General features: G+C 41.9%; 1 protein-coding gene across 1 annotated transcript in view; it reads right to left on the bottom strand.

The window, feature by feature from the left end:
- Positions 1–688: 688 nt before the first annotated feature.
- Positions 689–18,106, bottom strand: part of CDHR3 (cadherin related family member 3) — a gene marked incomplete at its 5' end in the record, with an annotated part of 28,906 nt that continues 11,488 nt past the window's right edge. Inside the window, 13 exons of the mRNA XM_053405915.1 lie at positions 689–2,234; positions 3,801–3,849; positions 4,604–4,635; positions 5,118–5,131; positions 6,132–6,313; positions 7,065–7,309; positions 8,038–8,206; positions 9,173–9,402; positions 11,633–11,731; positions 11,870–11,972; positions 12,829–12,997; positions 14,033–14,222; positions 16,298–16,452. Of these exons, the coding sequence (XP_053261890.1) occupies positions 1,867–2,234; positions 3,801–3,849; positions 4,604–4,635; positions 5,118–5,131; positions 6,132–6,313; positions 7,065–7,309; positions 8,038–8,206; positions 9,173–9,402; positions 11,633–11,731; positions 11,870–11,972; positions 12,829–12,997; positions 14,033–14,222; positions 16,298–16,452 (2,005 nt within the window). The remainder of the gene's footprint in view (positions 2,235–3,800; positions 3,850–4,603; positions 4,636–5,117; positions 5,132–6,131; positions 6,314–7,064; positions 7,310–8,037; positions 8,207–9,172; positions 9,403–11,632; positions 11,732–11,869; positions 11,973–12,828; positions 12,998–14,032; positions 14,223–16,297; positions 16,453–18,106) is intronic.

Below are 18,106 nucleotides of genomic sequence, written 5' to 3'. Positions count from 1 at the left end.
CAGGCTTGGTGTATGTAGCCTTGGTCCTGTCAAAGCTATGAGGATGGAAACAGTGCAACGGTTCCACTAGCAACAGCACCTTTTTGCTTCATTAGAAGGTCACCCGTGACAAAACTGGATGCATTTTATTTACATGAAATCAGTGGCAACAATGGCATTGTAGAGATCTGAACGGTGAACTTGGATCATTAATGTTACCCGACCCGTTGTCGCCATCGCAACCACAGAGCCACAGTAAACTTTGGACATGTCAGGGCTACCCACCGGCTTTCAATCACACTCTTTATTGTGTGATTTTCAGATAAGGGGGGAAATGAATTGCAGTAGTAGAATGACATTTGTCTCCTTAATTTGTTGGCGTTGCCAAATAAAACAAATCATACACTAATCTCTACCCTGACAATAGGAGAATTTACTTCTATGGATGAAGGAATCAGTGTAGCTGGTATGTTTAATATAAAATATATCCTCCCGGAACTATCTGAGACCATGTTGCAAATTCCTAACATAAACATGACCTGGAAAGAACAACTAACATTTGCAGAAAAGATCAGAACATGAACCCTTGTATTTGCCATAAAGATCTAGTTATCAGTCTCCTCTGTTGGTGGAAACAAGACATCACACAGGCTGTGGAAAAAATGCCTGATATAAATTTATATTTCAGCAATTGTAAAAGCTAAAGATGTAGTATTCACAAAAATTAAGGTTGTGTTTTCTTCACTTCATTCTTACCTCACAAAACATAATAGTCCACTAGAAGGAAAAACAGTTCAAAGAATTTGGTGTCATGTTAGTCACTCACTAAGGAAGTCCTCTCTATAGACATTGGAATCAAAATATACTTAATCCTCAAGTTTTCAATGGTTGGTTAGCTCACAGCTCCAACAAGACCCGTCCTTGTTTATCAGTGATCTGAAGGATCAACCTTACACTCCACTGGTCCACATGAACATTTGAGACACAATGTTGTCTTGCTGAAACAGGATTTTGAAGTGGAGAGCTTAACTCTTGCAGAAAGCACAGATCTCAATTCCTTGACTTGTGACACCACACATGCTCCAAGATCCGATACACCCAATCCCCTACTCTTCCTTTTAGCACTGTGCTAACTCACTTTCTCTGGGCTTTTGGGTAGTTAGGGACTCTGGACTCTTGCCTGAAATTACTAATAGTATGGGAGATTTGTGAGCCACAGCTCAAGCCAGAATTGGAAACGAGGGGCATGAAACCCAAGTATGGGTGCTGACCCAAGGGTTACAAAAGAGGCTCACTGTCCTTGCCGCAGTGGCTGGTTTATTGTAATATATTTCTGGAGAAACTTGCATGGCCATTTTGCTTCAAAAATTAAGATACATAGGATGAGCCAAAATAGAGCCAACTGTTGTCAAAAGCCATTGTGCCCAAATTATACTACTAGTATGTTTATGATTACACATATATCAAAAAATCCCATAGCAGCTTGCAGCCACCTTCTATTGCAACTTTCCCACAGGCAAATGATCTTGTCACAAGAACTCTAATGAAATATACCGTACATGCACTTCACTCTGTTTTCTCAAAATCAAGTTCAGTTCCTGCCCCACCCCACAGTTTCATATCTGATTCATGAAATTACAAAAGCCGAAGTTGCTTGTAAATTATACAGATCGCTCGCCATCCCATTGTATTAAGTCACTGGAATGGATTGTGCTCTAAACAGGCCTTTGCAATAATAATTGCTAGGCAGCCAGAAGAGAGCACTTGGTATCCTCCCTCTTGTGTAGGGGTGAAACTGAAAATGATTACAATTTGTCTGCGTTACCTCTCGCTATTTGGACTAAGATTACAGGTGGGGGTTTTTCTGGGTTACAAATACAACCCCCTTCATTTCTGTATAGACTGATTCTCGTACTTGGGATATATTTTGGGAGAAGGGACCGGGGACTTGTGAGGGGGAGCAGGTGACAAAGTCCCCTTGCTCAAAGGCTCTTCTTTTGGCTTCTGCAACTTTAGCTTGTTATTTGGGTCAGAAGTCTCTGTCTTCCTTTCTGTGGACTTTTGTGCCACCTTGTTTTGTCCTCCCAGCTTTGGGCCACTGGGCTGAGTTTCCTGTTGGCTTAGATCCCGTTGGACTCTGTTCGTAGTCATCACCTCTGCACTTGGGTCCTTTGCTTCCAGCTTAGAAGGCATGTTGGAATCTTTCCATCTTCGAGCCCCAGACTTGGAATTATATTCATACCATTTGCCAGTGACTATGGAGAGGGGAAAAACAATAACCTAGCTATTCCACATCACAGATTAAGGGGTAAGATTATATTTAATTTATATTATATTAACAGTGAAGCCAAGAATCACAGTGACTGCCTGTTTGTGGTATACTCTCAGTCATTTTCACCTGGTGCCTTTGCTGTCATCTTTTTGGTGCCAGGTAAAGACTTACCTTTCCCCCAAGATCTTTGAATACACCAATATGATGTTTTGTTACTAGTGTGCTGGCAAAGCGTCCTGCAGCTGTTATTAAGGGGCTTTGGTTTTTATTGTATAAATGTACTCAGTGTTTTAAACTGTGTTGTTTGTCACCTGGAGACCTTCAGGTAACAAGTAGCTAACATCTGTATGATGGTGATGATGAGGTCAGGGTTCAGCCATACCCAGACCTTAAACCACAGTACACAGGGGGGAAGCAGAGCACCCCAACAGATCTTCACACCGTTACAACGCAAGGAGCTGTTGGATCTGGACATCCTTGCCCCAAGACTAAAGACCATCACACCATCTGCCTGGATTCCTGGCCAGCTCTCAGACCCTCGTGGGTAGGCAAACTAAGGCCCAGGGGCCAGATCCGGCCCAATCGCCTTCTAAATCCAGCCCACGGACAGTCTGGGAATCAGCGTGTTTTTACATGAGTAGAATGTGTCCTTTTATTAAAAATGCATCTCTGGGTTATTTGTGGGGAATAGGAATTCGTTCATATATATTTTTCAAAATATAGTCCGGCCCCCCACAAGGTCTGAGGTTCAGCGGACCAGCCCCCTGCTGAAAACGTTTGCTGACCCCTGCAGTTTGACATCTCCCCCAGGACCAGAGGAGATAGTGAGCCTGGCAGGAGCTGCATGCTGCCACCAAGCTGCCAGAAAGAGCTGCTTGGAAGGCTAATTGGGAGGATGGGAAATGGGACAGAATCACCTTCTCAGATCAGGGCCTGGCTCTTACATGAGCTCCCTGCTTCATTGGTGAAGTAACATCTCTCATCCAAGCTCCAGCCTGCCTGACCTTGGGAAAAGGACAGTAAGGATGCACATTGTCTCATCCTCATCAAGAAAGAAAGAAAAAGAAAGAAAGAGGAGCAATGCATATCCATGTGTCTTCTGGAGAGATGTTACAGCTTGCATTGCACTGAATATATTCATGTACTTAGGTGCTTATTTTATTCTTGTTCTTATGCTTGGTTAAATGTTTTAAATTGCTTTGTGTCACTTATGTGAAAAAAGCAACAAAACCATCGTCATGTGCTTGTGCATTTGGGTGGATTTGCTGCGGCTTTCCTTAGACAAGCAGAAGGTGACTTTTTCCACATGGAAAAGTTATTCCACACATGCAGTATTAACTGGTAGGCAAACCAATTATTCAATAGCGGCAAATATGTGTTATTACTTTAGTACACTTCCAAAGATTGCAGTTTGACTTTCCTATTTAAACTGTATGGTCTCTGATATTTGCCTTGGAAATGTCAGTGTCTCCTTGCATTTAAAGTTAAGCTCTTTCATTTCAAACTTATTACTTCTTCTCATTTCCCCTCCCATTAGAAGTAGTAATACCTGGGTCTTTTGCTTCACCATCAAAAACAGGGTTTATGTTGGTCATCTCCTAGCCAGAAAAAGAAATCAAGAAATCAGTGCCATTTTTTTTTAAATGGTGAGAAGAGCAGAAATATTGACCTATATAGAATGAAGCAGATTTCAGAGACCTATGAAAGGTAGGTTGCTGGGAATCTAATCATTGTGCTAAGTAAATTGGTTGGTTAAAGAGAGAGATGCTGTTCTCAGTCTTTTCTGCACAAGGTTTCCCAAACAAATCTTATAGATTATCTATGCTTTATCTGTATTTTATGGGAAATGTAACTTAGAATGCAAGAAATAGTACTTTTACAGGTTTCAAAACCTGATGACAAGATGATTTATTCATGGCTCATAAATGTATCTTAACTGCCTATATGCAAATTAGGGCAACTTTATTCAAAGCACGTTACATTCTTGATTCACTTGTGAATGACAATAATGTGTGAAGCAGAGGTAAGCAATGTGGTACCTTCCATATGCTGTTGGCCAGCATGGTTGATGGTCAAGGATGATGGGAGCTGTAGTCTGGAGGACGCCATGTTGGCTATTCCTCATAAACAAAGCATTACAAGGAAACTGCAACTAGGGAGTGGCTGCGCTCTTGCTTCTGTGCATTACAGCAAGAAAAGCAGTGACTCAAATGCTTGTGTGCTTTGTATTTTGAATGTAGGTTCTGAACAGAAAGGAAAAGCTTCTATAACATTAGGATGGGAAGAAAGAAGAAAGGGAGAGCCTTATGCTAGCAACGCTTCTTTTTATTTTCTGTTTGATAGCATACATACCCAAACCACTGCTTTCTTAGCTTTCTTCTTTTCTATTGGAAAAAAAAGGAAAAATATGGTCTTGTAACAATACCCCAGATTTAAACTAGACCTGTAATTATGGGCATAGTTTAACTTTTAAAAAAAACACTAAATAAATAATATGCACCCCATTGAAAGCAATGTAGTGCAGATGGATGGATGAATTAGTGATGGGTGGTTTCCACACTCAGATTGAATTCAAATGCACACCTGAATCCAGTTTGTGCCTCCAGTTACTGACATAGCAAGTGATACATATGGGGAAGGAAGCAGGCATTGCAGCATCAAACAAATGTGGTGGAGAGTACCAGCCTCGTTGCCTATAAACTATATAACAAAACCCTGCCCAGCTCTGCTAATATTTGAAACATTACATTCAGGTCTAGATTTCAATCTAACCTTGTTATTTGACCTCAACAGGACTTTAGAACATGCAAATCTGAAGAAATCTGAGAAATATGCACACAATTTGAAAAAAAGGGGAAATGCATACCTGGTGGTTTCATCCTGTCGTAAAATAATAAATAAATAGATAAATGTTAATCTATTTGAGCAGTCATTTGGCAATACAATACACAAATGAGCATTTAATCCTATAATACATATCAAACACAATGGAGACTCCAAATTTTGGGTGGCGGGCATTTGCTCATGATCCAGGCTTAAGTTGCAGATATCAAAACAATGCAATTTGGTACTGATGGCCGTGTGAATGAAGTCTGCACCTAAACACAATATGCATGGCATAACATTTTTGTGCTTTTATTCTAGGGGAAGAAAGCAACATACCAGGGACTATGATGTTCTGTTAGGTGCTCCTTCTACTGAGGGTTAATTCGTGTTGTTATCTCATACCCACCCATCTTCCTCCAGTTGCCTTGCTGCAGACAGATAAGAGCAACTGGGTGTTCATATAATACGGTTATTAATTTCTGCTACTGAATTTTGTCTAATGCAATTTATGTGAATAGGAAAACGTTGCATGTTTTTAGAGTACCGTATTTTTCGCTCTATAAGACGCACCAGACCACAAGACGCACCTAGTTTTTGGAGGAGGAAAACAAGAAAAAAAAATATTCTGAATCTCAGAAGCCAGAACAGCAAGAGGGATCGCTGCGCAGTGAAAGCAGCAATCCCTCTTGCTGTTCTGGCTTCTGGGATAGCTGCACAGCCTGCATTTGCTCCATAAGACACACACACATTTCCCCTTACTTTTTAGGAGGGAAAAAGTGAGTCTTATAGAGCAAAAAATACGGTAATTTTACTTTGTCTTTCTTGAACAAAGGCAACTCTGTATTATATTCAGTATTAGTATTTTGCGTTTTGCTGTAAAACAAATTCCATGTACCATGTGAGATTCCAGGTAAAGTGCATATTTTACATTGAAACTTAAGTGTAGCAGAAACAATTGAAGGTATGTGATCTTGCTGACCTGCATGGATTCTTAGTGGAGGCAGTAATATAGAAAGAAATGATACAAGGTGCATTGTTTCTGTCAATTACTTACAGTGGCTGTTTATCAGCTCTAGGCTTTGGTGGGCAGTGGGCGCGGATGTATTTTGCCAGCCAAAAGGTGAGATACGCAAGAAGCCCAAGGAGGATCAAGCTGCCAAGGGAAATGATGAATGGCACGTACCAAGCCAAGGCAGAATACACATTTTCTCTGCTAGTCAAAATGATAACACGAGGCTTGCAAAACAAAATTTAAAAATGTCAAAAGAAACACATTCATAATGGAAGGTTATCCCCACATTGAGCAAAAGATTCCTGAATTGCAGGGGGTTATTTTCTATAAGTTAAAGCCCTTGGATCAATGGGACTTATTCCCAAGCAAATGAATATAGGATTGCAGCCTTTGTGGATGTGTTTAGAAACCATGGTTTATTTTAGCTCAGCGATTGTCATAGATAGAGAGACTTCTAAAGAAGTGAGGGGGGAACCTTTTGCAACATGCGGGCCATATTGCTTTGTGGGCAACCTTCTGGGGGCCAGGGGCAAAAGTGGGCAGAGAAATATATTTTTTTCATTTTTACACCCACCCAAGCACCCCACCTCGTTTCCCTGAATTGAAGATAGAAAGAGACATTATCACAGTTCAAGGACACACCCCAGGCATGCAAAAATACTCAGTGGGGTGTGTGGCTAGGGTGAAGGCATGACTGTGGGAGAGTCCTGAGGGCCAGATTCAAACACACACACACACACTGACAAAGGTTCCCAACCTGAATTCTAAATGGTAGTGTTAATGACACACTCCTAGTCAACAACTCATTTCACTGGAAAACTACTTTGTGGAGAAGCTGTGGAGAGGTGGGCCCAGGCTTTTCACATCCCCCCTAGGTGAATTCAGAGGTTCCACTTATTAAGAGGCATATTTACTGATGTCTCTTAATGCCACACAGACAGGGACCTGCATTTTTCAGCATGCAAGAGCACTTACTGTTGTCGGGGCCTCTGTGGTTGGCTTTGGGATGACGTTGATGGTCAGCGTCACTGTGCCAGTTTCAATGCGGACTGTAGCTCTGTCTCCCACTGACAGTAGGTTATCGTCTGTTATGAAGACTTTCAGCCTGTAGTTCCAAATTTTATCCAAGCCGCTTTCGAAGTCAAAAGGGGATGCAAGGATGAGCCGCGAGACATTAGAGCCAGCATTTGGTGAGAAAGCGAAGTGGTTATTCACATTACCTAAAACAAAGCCAAGGTAAAACTGCAGATTAAAACGAGTAGCAAATTACAGGAGGGAAGCTTCTGATTTTGATTCTCTAGCATGGATGGATTTGTGACATTTCCAATTAACCTGGTGGTTACTGCATAGAAATCTCAATGCACAAGTTTTGCTCCCCGTTGGCTTACGTTGCTCTGTCCCTTACAGCTGATGTATGTTTCAGACAACCAAGTCATCATGCTAGTGGACCATAAAGCTCTGCCAGTTGCTATGCTGAGAAAATTTGTAATTTCTAGCTCAGCTGCGAGATCAGGAACTGTGGTTCTGAACCACCACCTTGAGCCCTATCCAAGGTGTCCTGACCTTCTCATCTGCTTCTGGACCTAATGGTTTCCATGTTGCCTGGGCCATTATCTTCCCTTGACTACAGACATCATTATGGACCAGAACACATACTGATGATGGGACAGCATCCTCCACTGCACCTGAGAGCTATACCTGAGCTAGTTTAGGGAGGCTGCATAGCCCACACAATTCTGTCCTCCAACCTCTTGCACTACTCCTTGCCCCACCCTCCAGCATCCACTGACTGAGGCAGCTGCTTCATTCTGCCTAAAGGTAGGACTGGCCCTGGGAACCAATGTCATATAAAATCAAAACCACATGAAATGTTTGGTTGTAATACACACTTGATTCTATTAAAGACTGCTAGCAAACAACCACACAGGGAAATTCAAAAGTAAATTACCTGAATCAAAAGAATAACGGAATGATCTAGGACTTGAATCGCGATCCACACATGTAATATGGAATCCAGCAATGTTGCCAGAAGTTTGGTCCACTGGAATGTTCAGCAAATATGAATTAGGACTGCAGATTGGTGGCTCATCATTTGCTTCAAGAACATTCACTGTTACCTAAAAGAAGGGAGCAGGGTGTGTGTATGAAACCACCTTTCTTGTAATTAAGCCAGGTTACTTTTTATACTCACTGGCAAGAACTGATCCTCTCCCACCCACCTTTTAGGGATATTGCGTGGTATTCAACACTGGTCCTACTCAGAATAGAAATGACTAACTTAGGCTCATTAATTTCAATAGGTCTAAAAGATGTCAGGAGAGGGTTTCTTTCCTAATTGTTTATCCACTCCAATGAGCAAACAGTGTGAACAAGGAGTGTCCCGTTTCTGCAAACAGGAGCAGGTGGGATGGAGTCACAGGCCTACAAGGGAGATGGGGGAACCAGGGTCCAGGGCATTTGATGAAATAGCAGACAAGCTGCCCACAAAGAAAGGATAGGTGTTATACCAGCTCCAGCCAAGCAGAGGTTGATGAGGCATTCTCCTTATGGAAAACCTACTTTTCATGTGGGGTACTCAGTCCTGCTAGCACTTAAGTCAGGTCTCATCCCTCAGCAGCAGACCTTAGTGAAGATGTCAGGCTGCCAAGCAACCACTCCATTCTTCAGCTGACCGTTTCTCTTAAGGTTTGCTATTGTCTTTGTTTGTTTTTGGAGCTGTTGTGGCATAAGGGGAAGGCGGGGCATGTGGCAAAGGGTATATGTTGGAGCCCTTGAGTGCAAGGATGGGGTGCCCTTTATAGAGGCTGCCTCAGAGTCCTCGCTAGGTGGAAGCAACTTCCTTTTCTAAGGAGGTCCCGTTTGACTCAGGGTCCAGAAGCTGTCAGGTCTTGACGAAGGATGGCTCTGAGTTTGGGAATTGAATAGTGGAAATTGAAACATGAAACTCATCCGGCTCAGAAAACCCCCATGTCTCTGCACTCTTGGAATGCCTTGTAAGCCCTATTGTTTTTATTAGACACTTGGAAGAAAAGTGCACATATTAGAAGTAAACATATTGGCCTAAAAGCCAGGATCTTACTCACTGGCACAGTTGCAGACTCGCCATTGTTGTCAGAGGCCTGCACCATGAGAATGGCACTCTGCCATGTTTCGTAGTCTAATCTAGCAATAATTGTCAAGTAGCCCCCTGTAGGATCAATCCAGAAAATTTCTGAGAAGTTAGGGTTGCCTTTTCCAACTGAAATTGAGTATGATATTCCGGTGGATGGTACATCTTTGTCTGTAGCAATCACTTGTCCGATTCTGGAATAAACTGAAACGAAGCAACATTTGAAACAGACACATCTTGGAGGGAACTATATTTCCAATATTAAAGGCGAAGGACTTTGCAGATTGCCTCAGCAGTTTCCATAACTGCTTTTCTTATTGATGGTTTTCATTATTATTATAACTGCATTCTTAATATTCTGCTGTAAGCTGCCTAGGGAATGTTTGGTGATGGAAAGCTTTATAAATTCGACAAGTAAATAAATAAATCTTCAACTACGTTTTACTCAAAGTAGACCCACAGAAATTAGCAGACCTAACTTAGTCATATTCATTCATTTCAATGGGTCCCATTCAGAGTAAAACTTAGTTGAATACAACCCACTATTGTTTATTTATTTATATACGGCTTATTTGTAAAATGGCTTCCAAACGGTTTACATCCAGGAGAATTTGCTGCAGTTCTAACCATGTTACAGGGGCCTCCTGTGCCTCTCTCCACACCCACCTCCATTTTTCTAGTTTAAAAATAGTTCTGTTTTCCGAATCATAAGCACATTTACCAAGGAATGAGCCCCAATAAACTCAGTGAGACATATCTCTGAATAAATACACATAGGATTTCTCTGTCAGGGTGGATATGACATGTTCATGCACTGTGAAACTGGCAGAGGAAGCTGTGCTGCTTTGTAAACAGTGGTGTTTTGAGGCAACTCCTTTTATAAATGGTGGCGTAGCATAATGGAGGTTTGAATGAGGAGGATCTGCTTGTGGAAGTCTCCTGCTTCCTGGAGCTTGTGATATCATGAATCCATTCACCACCACCCTAATCCATGAAACAGCTTGGCAACTCTTTTAAAAGTACATGATGTCACGTGTAGGGCAGGTGGGTGTGGCTTAGCCAAAGTGGTCTCCTGGCCCAAATGGGAAGGATTGGCAGGTCTAATTAGGGCCATGGGCTGGGGGTTCCCCAGAGCGGAAAACTCTGCTTTATTAGGGCTGGCATACTTCTGGAATTTCCTGGAAATATCTGGGATTTGGCCTTTGAAAACTCTCTCTCTCTCTCTCTCTCTCTCTCTCTCTCTCTCTCTGTGTGTGTATTGCAAACAAGCTCAACAACTTTGGCCAAAAATAAAAAAACTCAACAACTATGCCCCCCCCCCAATTCTGTCCAGATTTTCACTTTTTGAAATATGGCAACCCTAGCTTTATACCATTTTATGCAAGGTGTTATGTACTGAGTTGAATAGGATCCAAATTGCAGCAGTCTGATTGGTCCTAGAACAATAGGATTCAGAATGCAGCAGTCTGATTGGTCCGCAGGAGCCACCCAATCCAACTTCAGGTAGAAGTGAATCCGCAACCTGATTGGCCTACAGGTGAATCCCGGAACTAGCCAATCACATGGGGCCCAGTGTGTAAATAATGTATATAAAGCAGACATTTCGGGGGAACTTCCATTCCTCACTACTATGAGCTGAATAAAGAGCATGAAATCCACACTCGACTCTGAGTATATTTCACAAACCATTATTGTAATAGATTTAGGGGGGTCCCCACTAAACCCTAGAAATGACTAAATGCTAGGATTTTGATCAATTGGGATATGGATTAAAGTACTACATGCTGCCGAGCTGTGCCAGGCAGGAAATTCCTGGGCTGGCTTGTACAAACCAACCTGGCTGAGCTATGGCTATCAAAAGAACAATAGAGGGCTATTAACAATACAAGAGAACTCCCCCCCCCCCCCAGATGTGAACAGGTTGCCAAGGTGTATTGGGAATAAGAAGCAGGAAGAAGAGCTGAGATCCATCTTTGGAGAGGGCTGGCTGCAGAGATGCCTTGGCTCCAGGGCTGCATAGCTGTGGGGTACAAACCCCTCTTGAAATGACCACGCAGTAAGATCTGGACTCCCTTCATGCAGACTGAAGGTGTAAATAGGTGAATAAACCATTTTTCTTAAAGCCACTACACTCTCCGCCATGTCTTCAATTCTCCAAAACAGCACAGATCCTGTCTGAGTGCCTGGGACCTTTTGGGCTCTTGCCACTGCTTGGCAGAGAGAGGGGGGCAAGCACTCAACTGTGTGTGTGTGTGTGTGTGTGTGTGTGTGTGTGTAACTTACTAACTAAAATGAATGAATGCAGCATTAAGCACAGCACAACTACTTGCTTGAAAGGATGAGTGGTTGATGGCCCCATACAATCGGAAATTATTTTGGAGAATACTTACATTCTACAGTCTTGTACATTTCAGAAAGAAGTGTTGTTACTTACCTGCTGCTATTTCTGACACATTAAAAACATACGAAGTATCACTGAATACTGGCTTAAACTCGTTGACTGGTTGTATTTTGACATAAATGTAGATAATACCTGTAAATATAGCAATTAAGGGAAGGATGACACAAATCCTGTTTTAAAGTTGCAAATCCTATTTTAAAGAGACCAGTTCCTTCAGAAGAAGAAGAATGTAGAAAAATAAAAAATAAGAAGAATAAAGGAGATACTTGCTAGCATAGTATGGGAAAGCAATATTCTGCACCTCAGTGGTCAGAGTATATTCTTCCTTCTCTGCTCCATCAGTTGCATTTTCAAGATCCACATTTCCTATCAGCTGGATAAAAATTGGGAGAATTTTATTTGCTTGTGGCTTATTGCGATTTTACTATTGTATTGTGACTTCAGTGATAAGCTGCATTGGAAAGGTTTATTTCCTTAACAGAGTAATCCAATGGAAAGGGGAGAGGCAGGACAATTCATGGCAGAAGGACCACTGCCTCCTAAGCCCTGCTGAATGTACACTAGACAGGCAAGTAGATGGGGAACAACTGCCCCACTTTTTGTACTTGGTTATTCTTTTCAAAAGGGTTAAACCAGAGAGCCTAGGACTTGCCGATCAGAAGGTCGGCAGTTCGAATCCCCGCGACGGGGTGAGCTCCCGTTGCTCGGTCCCAGCTCCTGCCAACCTAGCAGTTCGAAAGCACATCAAAAGTGCAAGTAGATAAATAGGTACCGCTCCAGCGGGAAGGTAAACAGCATTTCCGTGTGCTGCTCTAGTTTGCCAGAAGCGGCTTAGTCATGCTGGCCACATGACCCAGAAGCCAGTAAAGCGAGATGAGCGCCGCAACCACAGAGTCGGTCACGACTGGACCTAATGGTCAGGGGTCCCTTTACCTTTACCTTATGTTAGTTATACTTTCATTTTAATTGCTGTGTTGATAATTCTATGCAAGTTGCTTTGAGAACCAGTAGTTCTAAATGAGTTTTTACTTTCTAGTATTTTAAGGTTGCCTCTGCTGTTCTGGCAATTGTTACTTCCATTACATATCTGTTGCCATTCATATAGTGTTTTTTAAAAAAATATTAGTTTCCTCTTTGTACAGTGCTCAGAGAGCAATAAGCTGTGGGGATCTAAATTTTCTTAATTTAGTAAATAAATTATTTTGAGAATAAATCAATAATAAGCTGACCTTGATCCTTCCAGAGCCAGGTGGATCCTGTGTGAACTTGCTACTTCCAACACCAGACAATCCAGTGAAGTTAAACAGCTGGTTTTGTAACTCAGCATCATGGTCACGACAGAAATCTTTCAAATCAAGAATTATTTCTCCAGGGCGGGCTGTTTCTTTTATCTCTCTCCTTTTAAAGAAAGGCACAAATAACTGATAATCCTTATTCCAGGCCAAATTAATATTGTACATGGGATAAAAAATCCATTATCCTTTGTTGTTTGTCAGCGAGTCCACTCTAGCCTTTGGCGGAGCGGCTGTGACATCACAGAATGTCTGTAAACATTCTGGTGGGGGAGCGGGGAGCTTTGCTATTAAAAAATGACAAAGCACAGCTTCTTTGGGAAAAGCAGAAAGTTGGTCTGACTATGAAAAATCTAAAATAGGCCCTGGGATGAAATATGAGCTGCTGGCATTTAGAAAGGAGCATTGTGGGGGCTGGAAAACATAAGGGAAGATAGCCAAAAAGGCAGGAGAGCTCAAGAGGGCACAATTTGCTAAGAAGCTTTGACAATTTGCTAAGAAGTTTTGACAGTGACTTAGGACAAGATTTTTACATATATATGTATATAACAACTATCCTACTACATTTTCTTAAAAGGATTTGATTTTGCCATCTTTTTATTATTATTACTACTATTATTTATTGCTAGTACTGGAGAGTGGCCTTTGAATTACTTTAGATATTAGTAGTGTTATCCACCGATACTATATTAAGAAAATAATTTAATCCTAATGTTTTGAGAGCCAGTGTGGTGTAGTGGTTAAGAGCGGTAGTCTCGTAATCTGGGGAACCGAGTTCGCGTCTCCGCTCCTCCACATGCAGCTGCTGGGTGACCTTGGGCCAGTCACACTTCTTTGAAAGTCTCTCAGCCCCACTCACCTCACAGAGTGTTTGTTGTGGGGGAGGAAGGGAAAGGAGAACGTTAGCCGCTTTGAGACTCCTTAAAGGGAGTGAAAGGCGGGATATCAAATCCAAACTCTTCTCTTCTTCTTCTTCTTCTTGGTGGGGCTTGGTTTTTATTCTAGCAATAAATTACAATTACCACTACAACTTCATAACTTTTAGCACAAACTGTGCTAAAAAAGATTCAGGAGATATAATCTGTTCTGAAAACTTGCTCAAACGTTGTGGAATTTGATAAAAGTGCAAAAATACAAATACCTGTAATTGTATTTGTCACATTCTGGCGGTTTGTCGTTAATATCTTCAATAGTTACAACAATTTCTGTTTCAGCATATTGTCCACCGCTAGGCCTATCATCAACGCGAATGATCAATGTAATGTTGGGATGTTCTCGCAATGGGTCCGAGTCTCGGTCTATTCTTCTAGCCACCAGAAGCACGCCAGTTACTGCGAAAGAAATATACTGTAAGCATTTCCAATTGCGTGCAGCACAAATATCTTCTGTGACTTAGGAATTTTATTTTGAAAGGGTGTTCCACATCCTACATACATTTGTTTCCAAACACTAATACCCTCACCTCTAAACCTTGGTTTATTACCCCTCTTAAGGCTCCCAAACTATTTGAATTCCTTAACTTCTTCGGCTCATAGATATGCCTTTGTAAAGGCAAGATTCAACACCTTCCCATCGAACGTGCTGAGAAATAGATTCTCCAATGGACAGATATCGCTCTTATGTGATTGTAATTGTGGGGCACCGGAATCGTTGCATCACATAATTTTTGATTGTGCTTTTCACTCATCGGCCAGGAGCAAGTTTCTTGCTCAATATCTAAAGGGAATTACCGATGATACGAACGAAGCCAAACTGAGATATCTATTAAATGATGATGACCCCCTAAGATCACTCATGGTTGCCAGATTCTTGATCAGCGTCCTATCCCTAAAGAAGAGAAACGGACTCCTGTGCGGCTCAGATAATCTCTTTAAACTATGATTTATGTTTTAGGATGTAATTAGGTGATTTCACCATTGATGTCTTCTACTAATTTATGAGTAGAGGGCGATGTTTATGTTACAAATTTACTGTAATGTATGATGTTGGTCTTTTGTTTTTGTTTTGCTTTGGTTCTTGTCTGTTTTTTGTAAGTCTTGGCGGTTTTAAATTTGGAGGCTTAAGTACATTATGTTGGTATGGGAAACTGTCGTGTGATGGGCCAATGGCCGTAATAAAGATCAATACAATACAATACCCCAACTCTACTCTCTCACTCTAAATATAGAGTTATGCACTCCCAGTTTTTCTGAGCTGTGAGACATTCTAGAATCAGCAGCACTTGATTCAGTCGGTGGGAGAGATCAATAGAAACTAAATAGCAGCTTTCCCCCTTAAATTAATTGCATTTAGGGTTTCGGTGCAGGAGGTCAATGAACACAGGGAGGGGAGAGTTCCCTCCACCCCACGGCTACGATTATCTCCGTCCCCACACCGAAAAATACCCAATGAATGGCAAATTGACTTGGGGGGGAAATTTCTATTGCTTCCAATAGAAGGTTGGGATTTTTTTAATTTTAAAAAAAGCCTAATTGCAGCAAGGGAGGAACGGGGCACTGACCATGTGAAGCCAAAGTTCACTGTGACTTGTTCCCTTAATGATAAACCACAGGGGTTTTTTTGTTACCTCCAAACTGTAGAGAAGCAAGTAGAACAAAATCATAGAGAGCTGGAGAGAGTTTCATGGGTCACCTAGCCCAAGCTAGGTGGTAGGAAAGCCAAAACCAGAGTTTCCTCAATTGTTGGCTGCCAGCCTTTGCCTGATGACCTCTAAAGAGAGACAGCCCACCACCACCTCTCTAGGTAACAGGTTCCATTGCCAAACTCCTCTTTCTATTAAGACATTTCTGCCAAGGTTCAAGCAAACCCCTTACTGTCTCCTGTAATGTAAGCCCATTAGATATTTCCTGCCCCTTGATGCAGCAGAGAGAGCATGTCTTTGCCCCCTTCTATGCCAGCCCTTGGGACGCGGGTGGTGCTGTGGGTTAAACCACAGAGCCTAGGACTTGCCGATCAGAAGGTCGGCGGTTCGAATCCCCACGACGGGGTGAGCTCCCGTTGCTCGGTCCCTGCCAACCTAGCAGTTTGAAAGCATGTCAAAGTGCAAGTAGATAAATAGGTAAACGGCGTTTCCGTGTGCTGCTCTGGTTCGCCAGAAGCAGCTTAGTCATGCTGGCCACATGACCCGGAAGCTGTACGCCGGCTCCCTCGGCCTATAGAGCGAGATGAGTGCGCAACCCCAGAGTCGCTCACGACTGGACCTAATGGTCAGGGGTCCCTTTACTTCACTTCATGCCAGCCCTTCAGATATTTGAAAGGTGATATCATGACCCTCCTCTTGCCTTCTCTTCTCTGGGCCAAGCAAGCTCAGTTCCTTCAACATTTACTCGTTGAACTTGCTTTCTGTAGCCCACAATGTTTCTTGCCATTCCAAATCCTTCAGGAATCTGTAAAATGAAATGCTGACCTGTATCTATGGACAAATAAGGAATCCCTCCAGGATTATTGATGCTGAAGCGAAGACTACTAACACCTTCCTCATCATCCGGATCCTTAGCTGTTACATTGGCAACCATGTTTCCTGGTAGACTTTCTTCTAGAACACTGAAAGCTCTTTGTTTCCTGTTGTAGAAAATGAAGCCACAAATGTGTGTGTTTGAGCATCTCTTCCTTATATAAAAGAGAACTGGCATCTTGGGCTAAAAATATCTAGACTCTAGATTATTGTCTCTTCAATGTGACCAGTGTGAACTTCATTAGGGGACCTCGAGCCAGTCATTATTTCTCAGCCTAACCTACCTCAGAGTTGTTGTGAAGATTCATGACCACTACCTTGAGTGCCTTAGACAAAAAGTATGATAAATGAATAAAATCTCGATTTTCTAGTACCAGGACTCACTTTTAACCCCAATTTTAATGTGAGGGTCTGCATTTATTTATTTACTTTTCTCTTACTCACAGGTTTTTTATGTTTTGAACTGCCCTGAGATCCATAGATGAAGGGCGGCATACAAATTATTATTATTAATTATTATTATTATTATTATTATTATTATTATTATTATTATTAATAGCTGTCTGTGTTATTATTCTCTGTTCCTGTAGTCTGGCCAAGATGCCTACACGTACTCTGAGCATAAAATTTTGAGATGCATGTAGTAGCTTTTCTACATGGTAGCAAAATAAAACACTTAGGCTATCCGTTGTGGTGTGTATGTTTCCTCTCCCACCAAGAGCTTATTATTCTCAACATACTCTTTAGTGATGCATTTATTAAGATCAACTTATTCAACAAATATAGTTTTATGGGAACCACAAACTTGAAGTTCCCAATACCTTATTACTGTATTCTCAATGAACTTTGTACGCTACTCTGGGAGCTTTTCAGTTGAAAAATTGGGTAAAAAAGCTTTCATTAAATGACACTTAAATATAAATATTCCTAGCCCACAGATCCTTGTCTGTCAAGCAACTGCATGAGCACCTTAAATTTTACATACATGGCATCCCAAAATAAGTTTATGTGTCTGACGTTTGCATATCTAAAAAAAGCCTGTACTACCCCATATCGTACAACCTATAACTGGAAGGTTGTCTCCTTTGAGATGCAGCAGAATTCTCTCTGGCCCAAAGCATCCTTTTTGAGCAATATGCTTTAATTTTTTTAAAAATATTTTATTTAGGATTTTCTTGTTTTACAGAAGTGTAATGCCTCGTATTTTTTTCCCCCCCATGTAACATTTTTACAAATCCGTTTCATTTGTTGAGGCATTAGGGGGAGAAGAAAAAAGAAAGAAAAAAGAAAGGGGGTGGAGAGAGGGAAGATGGATGGGGGTGGGGTTGGGTGGCGGTGTTTCTATTATGTTTAATGTATGTAGAGTTTGGTGTCAGCGTTGCTTGTGCTGTTCACTTGTGTTCCTTTGGTGGTGAGAGAGGTTGGGGTTGGCCTAGGGTGTGATTGTTTGCTTGTGATTGGCTGTGGTGATCTTTGTTTTCGTGTGTGAGTGGGGGTGTGTGTGTGTTTTGGATCAGGTTAGCCATATTGATTTGTATGCTGTTGGTGGATTGTTGTCATTGTCTTGTTGGGCTGTGTATGTGATAAAGGGGAGCCATACCAGGGTGAAGGCGTCTTCTTCTGTTTGTAGCAATATGCTTTAATACAGAGGTTTTCAACATTTTTTCATCCACGACCCCCTTGACCAACTGCATTCTTTCTGCGTCACCCCTGTGGGGCTCAGGAGCCCAGTTCTGTCACCCCTTGCCGGCAGAGCTGGCA

The sequence above is a fragment of the Podarcis raffonei genome, chromosome 10 (assembly GCF_027172205.1).
Source record: "Podarcis raffonei isolate rPodRaf1 chromosome 10, rPodRaf1.pri, whole genome shotgun sequence".
NCBI classification, from domain to species: Eukaryota; Metazoa; Chordata; class Lepidosauria; order Squamata; family Lacertidae; genus Podarcis; species Podarcis raffonei.
Note: the sequence above shows the minus strand (reverse complement) of the source record. Positions and strands in the feature narration are given on the sequence as shown.